Source organism: Hemitrygon akajei, unplaced genomic scaffold (genome assembly GCF_048418815.1).
Source record: "Hemitrygon akajei unplaced genomic scaffold, sHemAka1.3 Scf000054, whole genome shotgun sequence".
In the NCBI taxonomy this organism is placed as follows: domain Eukaryota; kingdom Metazoa; phylum Chordata; class Chondrichthyes; order Myliobatiformes; family Dasyatidae; genus Hemitrygon; species Hemitrygon akajei.
The window spans coordinates 5,181,326-5,191,988 of record NW_027331940.1 but is presented as its reverse complement, the minus strand read 5'-3'; the positions used below and the strand labels follow the sequence as shown (position 1 = coordinate 5,191,988).

General features: G+C 44.9%; 1 protein-coding gene across 1 annotated transcript; it reads left to right on the top strand.

The window, feature by feature from the left end:
• Positions 1 to 5,023: 5,023 nt before the first annotated feature.
• LOC140721356 (ribonuclease inhibitor-like) lies at positions 5,024 to 7,378 on the top strand. The gene is made up of 3 exons (XM_073036196.1): positions 5,024 to 5,203; positions 6,965 to 7,051; positions 7,207 to 7,378. The coding sequence occupies exons 1-3, from the start codon at positions 5,055 to 5,057 to the stop codon at positions 7,376 to 7,378; spliced, it is 408 nt and encodes a 135-aa protein (XP_072892297.1). The 5' UTR covers positions 5,024 to 5,054.
• Positions 7,379 to 10,663: the final 3,285 nt, after the last annotated feature.

The window sequence follows — 10,663 nt, the reverse complement described above, 5'->3', positions numbered from 1 at the left end:
CCCTGTATAATGTTTATTTTCGACACCGTCGATAACTCCAGAACTGTCCACGGTTCCCTCCAACTCTTAAACTATCTTCTCCACATCTGTAGTATCTGTGTGTACCTATGTTTATATGTATGTGTGTGGGTATGGGTTTGTGCGTATGAGCGCGCGCGTGTTTTTATGTGTATATATGTCTGTCTGTGTGTGCGTGTGTGTGTGTGTGTGTGTGTGTGTGTGTGTGTGTGTGTGTGTGTGTGTGTGTGTGTTTGTGCGTGTGTGCGTGTTTTTATTGTGTGTGCGCATGTGTATGGATGTTTGTGTGCAACTCTTATATATCACAAAATGTATACGCATAAAATGTGTTGTTCGTGCTGTGGATTTTGAACAGTAAAGTGACGGAAAAAGCCGCTGTTGAATCCGCCTGAGGAACAGCGAGATGCTGAAACACTCAGTGTGTGGCGTTCAATTAGCTGTAGGAATATAATGAGATGATAAGGCTTTCATTCACTGTCCTGTGGGTTCCGAGCACAACCACAACACGTTTCTCCATGGTGTAAATACCGGCATGATTTAACAAAATACTTTCTGACGTGTACAGATTCCACTCCGATATGATCTCATGGTTTAACATAAAAATACCCATGTCTTTGGCATTTCTTTTACAGTGTCCTTCGCAGGACCATCAAATAAAGCCATATTAAAAGTATTATGAACGCGCGCACACACACACACACACACACGCGCGCGCGCGCGCGCACACACACACACACACACACACACACATACACATAAACACTCTTACACACATGCACTCACACACATGTAAACTTCCACATACACATATACACTATTTATGACATACACACGCACATACACGCACGCGCACACAGAAACACTCTCTCACACTCACACACATTCTCTGTGCATTTCATACTGTATATACCAGTTTCTCCTCTAGTGCGGAAGTGTGGGGTACATTCTGTATCTGACAGTCTATGCCACAGTGTGAGACTGTGGGGTTTCATTTTGTATTTCTCAGTCTATGCTACAGTGTGAGAGGGTGGGTTTCATTCTGTAACTGTCAGTCGCTGCTACAGTGTGAGAGTGTGCTTTTCATATTGTATCTGACAGTCTCTGCTACAGTGTGAGAGTGTGGGTTTCATTCTGTATCTGTCAGTCTCTGTCACAGAGTGAGAGTGTGGGTTTCATTCTGTATCTCTCACTCTCTGTTACAGTGTGAGAGTGTTTGTTTCATTTTGTATCTGTCAGTCCCTGTTACAGTGTGAGAGTGCGGGTTTCATTCTGTATCTGTCAGCCTCTGCTACAGTGTGAGAGTGTGGGTTTCATGCTGTATCTGTCGGTCTCTGGTACAGTGTGAGACTGTGGGTTTCATTCTGTATCTGTCAGTCTCTGATCGAGCGTTAAGTGTGTCCTCTCAGTCCTGTAGCCGGAAGCCACTGATTCAGTGGGAGCGGGTGTATTTTTTACCTTAATTCTCAAATCTAGTAACTGATCTTAAAGTAGTTGCTGTCTCCCCCGAGCTATTTTTGGAACAAGAGTCTGCTACGGTTGGTTTATGCTATAATTGTGAAATAGAGAGATCATCAATGAATAATGTCGGTTGTTCGGAGCAGTACATTCAGGATAATAGAGTCATGGGGCAAACAGACCATTCGGCCCGGCATCATTCTGCATGCTATTTCTTACTCAAACAGATACAGCCAAATAGAACAGCACCTGGTCTGTAATTGTCTATGGCTTGGCAATGCAACTTCTTCAATGTTGATTGAAAATAAACACTTTAGGTAAGTGTTGTATTTTAAATATATAAGTGCGTAAGTAAATTCGTAAATTGATGGATATAAGACAAACAGAGCCAGAATGTTTCATATTCCAGCAGCATGTATATCAATAGATTTCCCTCAACAATTCTAAATGGCTTCCTTCACCGAGTATCTTCTCTCTTAAGAGTTTGCCGATTCTTTTATCCGTCCCTCAATGTGCACAACTGTGTGAGTTTGTTCCAGTGATGTCCCACTCATAAATGATGTAATATTCATTTTGATTTTCTTATGTGAGCTTCAGATTGGTCTGTATCGCGTCATCCATGTTTTATTGATTCCCATCCTCATACAACTCCCGACCATTTCTGCTTTCTGCAGGGATGACTCCCTGTGTGACTCGCTTGTCCCTCCCCACTGATCTTCCTCCTGGCACTTATCATTACAACTGGAACAAACGCAACATCTGCCCTTACAACCCCCTCCCTTAGGCCCCAAACAGTCCTTCCAGGTGTGGCGACACTTCACCTGCGAGTCTGTTGGGGTCATCTACTGTGGGCTGTCTGTCCCTCTCCCATGAGGGAGGAAGGATCCCACCTATCCTGTCTATGGGCTGTTTGCCCCTCTCCCATGAGGGAGGAAGGATCCCACCTATCCTGCCTATGGGCTATTTGCCCCTCTCCCATGAGGGAGGAAGGATCCCACCTATCCTGCCTATGGGCTGTTTGCCCCTCTCCCATGAGGAAGGAGGCTACGTAGCATCCACAGCAGGACCAGCAGACTCCAAATCAGTTACTTTCCTCAAGCAGTAAGACTGATCAACACCTCCAATGACTAAGCCACCACTCCACAGCTAACAACCCCCACCCCACATCCAGCACGGTTTTAAATTTTACAGTCAGAACCACCTGAGGTCAGAATGACTTCTGCATCATATATATTTATATATATCGAATTTTCCATTGTGTACTTTATCTGAGATTTTGTGCTACATCAGATCAGGAATAATGATTACCTTTACACTGTTCAGTATTTACAACACAGACTCTTTAAGGGACGCGAGACTGCAGATCTTCCGTTTTCTGGATGAACTCAGTGATCTGAGCAGCAACTGTGATGATGGAAGATGGGGGCGGGGGGGGTTGTCTGTGTTTTGTGTCAAAATGCTGACTGTCTGAATCTCCTGAACAAGACAGTGCCATTTTCCCCCACAACAACCCCACCAACAGTGCACGTGCTGATCAACAAACCTAATCCTTGGTATTTTGAATCAGTGATGGTGGGAGGGGAGGGGAGCTGTGATTCCCCAACCTTTTCCTTTGACAGAATGCCCACTCCCCTCTTCTCCATCTCCATACGCCACATCAACACTGGGCTTTCAAAGTTCTTCCACGGGAACAATGTTAACTTTGGCAGGAGTAGGAGGTTGTTCAGTACGGAACAGTCGGGGGTCAGTAAACTACCAGGGAAATACTCACCTTCACAACACAATTAATTTGGAAGTGTGATGATCTGGTGTTTATCTAGACCAGGCCTCTCTGCCCAGTCAGGGGTCTGTTAATGAAATTTACTTTACTGTAGGAGCATCCATTGCTGAATCCAATTAATGCAATAGCTTTGAGCTAACTCTTGTGTACTTAAATACTGAGTTCTGAATTGAGGCATCTAACAGTTTGTCTTCTCTCTGTTCCCATGGAAGATGTTCAACAGAAACACAAGGAGACTCTGCGGGCACAAACTGAAACACTGAGAGTGAACACGATCCTGATGAGGGATAAGGTGAAGGTTTTCCAGCTGGTTGATCGATACGCTGAGCTCACGATCATTTCTACTGTTCGAGATCGGAGACTGGTGGAACATGAGCTGCTGGCAAGAGGCAGAGACCACGAGGAGTGGAGAGAAAAATATCTCTGCGGAAAACTGCAAAAACTCCGGACTGAACAATTGTTCCAGGGCAGCTTTTCCCGGCGTAATTCCAAATCTGGGAGTTCGGCAGCAGTGGCCGGAGAGCCAGGGATTGGGAAAACAACAATGGTACAAAAGACTGTTTATGACTGGGCCACGGGGAAAATATACCAACAGTTCCAGTTTGTCTTTAGTTTCAAATTCCGGGATTTAAACTCCATTAACTGCAGAATAAATCTGAGTGAACTGATTCTGGATCAGTATCCTTACCTTGGGAATACTCTGAGAGACGTCTGGAACAACCCAGAGAGATTGCTGTTTATATTTGATGGTTTGGATGAATTCAATGACGAAATTGATTTTGCTGACAGTCGAAGAGACACAAAACCCAAGCACCAGTGCCCAGATCCCGAGTGGTGGTGTGAAGTGTCTGACATTGTGTACAGTTTAATCCAGGGCAAACTGCTCCCAGGGTGTTCAGTGCTGGTGACCACTCGCCCCACTGCGTTACATTTATTGGAAAAGGCTGAGATCAGTGTCTGGGCTGAAATCCTGGGATATTTTGGTGGGGAAAGGAAGGAATATTTCATCAGGTATTTTGAAGATCAGACGGTAGCGGAAGCTGTTTTCAAACACGTGAAGGAGAACGAGATCCTGTACACCATAAGCTACAACCCCTCTTACTGCTGGATCCTCGCTCTGGCACTGGGACCCTTCTTCACACAAAGAGTCAGGGACCCACAACGAGTTCCCAAGACCATCACCCAACTGTACTCCTACTATATTTACAACATCCTGAAAAACCACGGCCGTGAGATTGAGAACCCCCGTGATGTGTTACTCAGGGTTGGTCAGATGGCCTTCAGAGGAGTGTCCGAGAGGAAGATTGTGTTTACAGATGGAGATTTGATTAACTACAATCTGGAGCCTTCCAAGTTCCTGTCCGGGTTCTTGATGGAGCTTTTGGAGAGAGAGGATTCTGCCCGGAGCGTGGTATACACATTCCCACACCTCACCATCCAAGAGTTTGTAGCTGCAGTCGCACAATTCCTGAATCCACATTCCGGGGATGTCCTGAAATTCCTCACTGAAGCCCACAACACGGAAGATGGGCGATTTGAGGTATTTCTCCGTTTTGCTGCTGGTCTCTCCTCCCCAATGACAGTTCGGGACCTGGAAGGGTTTCTGGGTCAATTTCCTCATGAAACAACCTGTCAGGTGATTGACTGGGTGAAGGAGGAGGTTAAACGCCAAAGAAGAAACACAGAGAATGAAGCTGGTAAAAGGAGCCTCCTGAACACATTGCACTACCTGTTCGAGTCTCAGAATCGCAGAGTGGCACAGGCCGCACTGGGATCTGTGCAGATAGTTTCATTCAGTGGAATGACACTGACCCCGATTGACTGCGCGGTCCTGTCTCATGTCATTGGACTCTGTGATACAATAAAACACCTTGACCTGGAGAACTGCGACATTCAGTGTGAAGGAATCCAGCGGCTGGGACCCGGGCTGGACAAGTGCCTGGAACTGGGGTAACTTGATTATTCTCTCACTCTGAACTGTGAAACTGTTCCATTATGTTGTTTCAATGTAAAGGATTTTGGGTAAAACTGTAGCATATCAGATTGTAAAGAATTGTAGCAAATGCCCAGGGGATCTGTCAGTAATTTCCCAAGGACACGAAGGTTCTGTGTTTCCTTGTGAAGAGATGTTGGAGACTTCATCAGTTCAGTGAACAACGGTCATTGGTTTAATGGTAGTAAGTCACAGGAATGGCCGTGTTTCTCGCTGCCTGTGACACGTCCATTGAGAATGTTCCTTCTCACTGTTACTGACACCCAGAACGACATTGACTGCAGCAGGTGGGTTAGAAATTCGCTCCCATTTCCCGGCGAAGTTACGAGACTGTCAGTGGAGTGTCGCGGTGAGAGGGAGGGAAATACCATTGTGAGATTGTTCTCCACTGCCATTCCCCGTGTGTGACTTACCTCACTGCCAGATACCCAGACAACAGGGGCCCATCTCCTCTGGGTCTCTATTCAGACCCAATGCTCCCGTGCAATATAGATCTGCATTCCTTTGTCATGAAAGATTATCGTTTACCCTCGGATTCCTCTTGTGGGATCTCTCTTCCCCATCCCCCATCCTCCAGTGGAGTCTCTCTTCCCCATCCCCCATCCTCCTGTGGGTTCTCTCTTCCCCATCCCCCATCCTCCAGTGGAGTCTCTCTTCCCCATCCCCCATCCTCCTGTGGGATCACTCTTCCCATCGCCATTCCTCCTGAGGGCTCTATTCCGCATTCACCTTCCTCCTGTGGTTACTCTCTTCCCCATCCCCCTTCCTGCAGTGGGATCTCTCTTCTCCATCACCTTTCCTCCTGTGGGATGTCTCCTCCCCATCCCCATTTTCCTGTTGGAACTGTCTTCCACATTCGCCTCCCTCCAGTGGGAACTCTCTTCCACACCCCCTTCCTCCATTGGGATCACACATCCACATCACCTTTCCTCCTGTCCTCCTGTTGGATCTGTCTTGCCTATACCCTGCCTCCTGTAAGATCTCTCTTCCCCATTTCTCTTCCTCCTGTTGGATCTCTCTTTCGCATCTCCCATTCTCCTGTGGGTTCCCTGGTACCTAACTCCCTGCCTCCCGTGGGATCCCTCTTCACCATCACCCCTCCTCCATTGGGAACTTACTTTCCTATTCCACTTCGTCGTATGGGAACTACTTTCCTGTTCCCCCTTCCTCCTGTGTGTTCTCTCTTCCCCATCCCCCTTCCTCCTGTGGGATCCCTCTTCCCCATCCCCCTTTTCCTGTGTGATCTCTCTTCTCCAGCCCTTTCTCCCGTGGGAACTCTCTTCTCCACACATTTCCCCCGTGGGACCTCTCTTCCCCATCCCCCTTCCTCCTGGGAATCTCTTCCTTAACCTCCTTCCTCAGGTGTGGTATCTTACACCAGCTCCATTCGACACTTTCTCATTCACAAATCTTCCTCAATGTCTGACTTTCTTCCACTCTCTGACCCTAGCTCTCCCGTCCCACTCACGTCAGGGACAGTTTTCTAACCATCGGGGAATGGGACCGAATATTTTGAGTTTACAGGGTCACATCGACAGACTAAATTATTGACATTTGGTGAGTACGCTGGAGCTGATCAGTGAGGGACATTGACAGTGATGGAAACTCTCAGCAGTGATATACTGAAGGGTTTAATTTTTCCTGAGATATCCGAGTGAGATAAATTCCCTGAGACACACGATTTGAATCACTTTGTTCATTATTTTGTCTGTGTTTAGACTTGGCCGGAATAAACTGGGAGATTTAGGAGTGAAACTGCTGTCTGAGGCTCTGAGGATCCCGGAGTGTAAAATACAGAAACTGGAGTAAGTACCAGACGGTGGGAGATTGTGTTTACAGTCACTGGGTGTCTGACACTGAACATTAATGTGATCAGTAATTGTGTTCCTGATAAAGACTGGGGATTTGTACCGTCTCCTGTCTCTCTGTGTCCTTCACCCTCACTCTCTCTCATCTCCAGGCTGTGGAGTGTCGGTCTCACAGATTCTGGTGCCGAGGATCTCGTCTCCGCTCTTAGTACAAACCGATCACTGACGGTGCTGAACCTGGAATTAAACTCGCTCACAGACCGATCTGTTCCCACTCTCCGCCGCCTCATACAGACCCACCCAAATCTGGAGTGTATCTGGTGAGTGTTTGTGTTAATGTTCAGTGTGGTAATACATCAGTGGATCTGCGGGTTTTCTGGCGATATTTGTCTGTGAGTGTTGTTGAAACCTTAACCCCGGTCCCCTGTTACTGAAACTTTTGTGTAATCTGTTCATTTCATCTTTATTCTCCCATCTGTTTCAGGCTGGCGAGGAATCAATTCAGTCGGACCGGGGAGAAGGAACTGAGATCTCTTCAGGAAACCAAACCCAGACTGGCAGTGACCGTGTGAACATCTGATGTGTGAACATCCCCCTTCGCGGGATGGGGTCATTTTTGTCCGATTCCCACCCTCGCCTTTAACTTACGTCCTTACCTTTAATTGCCTCGCGCCAGGTTTAATTCCCAACCGTTCTAACAGAACTGGCTTCAGCACCGTGCTCTGTGACGTTTGCAATGTTCCTGAGGTGACGGATTTCCGCCTGTTGTCCCGCGGCGCAGCTTCCGCCGGATATGCGGGTTCGAGACTCCACCACGTGAGACCCCGCGGACTTACACAGACAGGAAGAGCCCGAGTGTCGGGGCTCAGTCTGTGTCACCACTGTCGGGAGAGAATCCTTTTGCTCACCTTGCTGAATGTGGTCCATTCTTCAGTCTGGCTAATATAACGTTGTTAAATGAATGAATTATTTTTTTTCGGTCAGTACAAACATAAGAAAAAGCATCAATTTCAACGATGATTTTATAAGACATTAAATAATAAAAAAAACAACAAAAACATAGATATTCTTCAAAACAGACCGAAAGGCTGTAGTCTGAAGCTACAGCTTATTACCCCCTCACTTACAAAATAACATATTTGGCTTCAATCATCACATTACTCCGATTCATTTTAATTCATGTATTTTATATTTGTTCATTAAGTTTTTTTTTCAAACTTAAATTCACCCCTCTGACTGAATGAGTTTTTCATTTGTTCTTATTCTTTGTTTTTGAAATATACAGGTTCCTCTTAAACCAAGTTGACGTTCTCTCATTAACCTTTGGATAATTTGTGGTAACTGTCCATTTTTTACTTTACATATAATTTGTATTATTTTAAAATCTACGAAATCTCTGAACTTTAAAGTGTTTAGTTGAATAAATAGTGAATTAGTTGGCTCATAATAACATGTCTTATTTATAATTCGTATGGCTTTCTTTTGGAGTAGAAACATTCAGTTCGTATTTGCAGTAAATCATGCATGGGACTATAAGTGAACAAAGATTCCTGATTTAAGTAATCTTGCGCTTTGTACAATATTGTAATAGATTTAGTCATTTTTGCCTTGACACTACTCTATTTATTATCTATTACTGTGTTGCCCTTAAGGCATTCGTTTAGTTTATTACATTTTCGCTTTAATAATTAGTTTATAATCGTTTTCTAGTTAAAGTTACGGTTGTTGAAAGTAAATTCATTAGCTGTAAGGTATCGCGGCCTGCGATGACATCACACCCGGTTTCGCCGCGTCTTGTGGGAAAATACCGGTTTGGAGAAACGGGAAGGAGGGGGCTTGTGTGTGCAGGATCAGCGCGAGAACAGTTTCATTCTACGCACTAAGAAACGTCATAGAAACAACGCCGTAAGTTTATAAGATAATCGATATGTTGAAGTAAAAATGTTAACGCTGATTCTGTTATAAGTAATGACGGTTGATAAAGTTTATGTTCTTTGTTATTTAAAGAGTTGCGGATAGTTTGTGTTGATGTATTTAAAGCCAGTTGATGGCGTAAGTAGATTCTGACTGTATGTTGTGCTTTAATGTAATATAGTTTCTTGTATTTTTACTTTTACAAGTACTTATGATGTAAATGCGATGCCAAGAAGGAAACAAATACTGTATATATTTTGTATTGTTTTATCAACAGTTTACACCATACGTTAATGTGGAAGAGTGAACAGTAAACGGTTAATCTTACTGGGATCGCGCCTCATTGACTCCGCTTTATACTTAGTGTTTAGATCAGAGTTTTTATACCTGTGCGAGAATATATTGTAGTCATATAAATAGTTGGTGAGGCTGCACAGACTATTATGTATAGTTGTGTTCACACTACTATAGGAAAGATATTATCAATCTAGAGACGGTGCAGAACAGATTGCTGAAGATGCTGCCTGGACTAGAGGGGCGAGTCATAGGAAGAGGTTCGCCAAACTGGATCTTTCCAGAGGAGAATGGAGGTGACATTGTAGGAGTTTATAAAATCAAAAGGGAGTTTAGATAATGTGGTTGGTTGTGGTATTTTTCCCAGGGTTTATGATTCAAGATTGTTTAAAATCATTCCAGTACACAGGTGTATAGGAGAACGAAATAATTGTTACTCTGGGTCCAAAGCAGGACAGGAAAAAGGAAACAAAATGATAGAGACCACAATAATAAAAAAAACACGGTATATACAGTATGATTATTTAAAAAAAAGCATTGATTGTATGTCCATTAAATGATGTTAGGCACAGGAGAGTCTGGACATTTGAGACTGACATTTATTCTATGTCCATAAAGTGACGTTAGGCACAGGAGTGTCTGGACATAAGTTGATTGATAGGGAATGTTAAATTAGTGGTGAGGGTGTGGAGGGGTGGGCTGGTGAGTGTGGAGGTGTTGATCAGGTTTATTGTTTAGGGGAATAGCTGTTCTGAGGCTGATTGTCCTGGTGTGGATGTTATGTAGCCTCTTCCCTGATGGGCTGATGTGAGTGGGACAAACAATCCCTGACCAGGGTGTGTGGGACCCTTGATGATGGCACTTTTCCAGCAGCTTTCTGGTGGTTAGGCCTTACTCGGGTGTTTGGATTTGCAATCGCTTGTGAACAGAGTGTAGAGCAATGGTCTCAGCACAAGGCTGAGGGTCACACAGGTTGACAATGATGGGAAGGGAGGACCAGTTGTGCACCCTGACTGTCTGTCGTCTATTGGTTAGGAAGTCCACCACCCAGTTGCACAGTTTAGACAGAGGCGTGGGAATTTGTTCACCAAGGTTTGTGGGAAAACAGTGTTGAATGCCGAAATGAAATCCAGAAACAACATTTGGACCTAATTGTCTCTTTGTTAGGCATGTCAGGCCAAGGGAAATGACAGATGCAATGTCATCTGCCACTTAGCGATTCAGTCGGTAAGCATATTGGTGAGTGCCCAGTGAGCGAGGATTGGAGTTTTTGATCCGTGCTGTTATCAGCCGTCAAAGCACTTAATGCTGATTGGCGACAGCACCACTGGGCAGTAGTCGCGTTGTTCTAAATGTGTAGAGTTCTTTGGTGCAGGGGTGATGGTGGATGTTTTAAAGCAC

Coding starts and splice junctions, on each gene's coding strand:
- LOC140721356 (XM_073036196.1), top strand. CDS start 5,055: ATGACACTGACCCCGATTGACTGCGCGGTCCTGTCTCATGTCATTGGA. Junction 5,204..6,964: donor GACAAGTGCCTGGAACTGGG/GTAACTTGATTA, acceptor GTCTGTGTTTAG/ACTTGGCCGGAATAAACTGG. Junction 7,052..7,206: donor TGTAAAATACAGAAACTGGA/GTAAGTACCAGA, acceptor TCTCATCTCCAG/GCTGTGGAGTGTCGGTCTCA.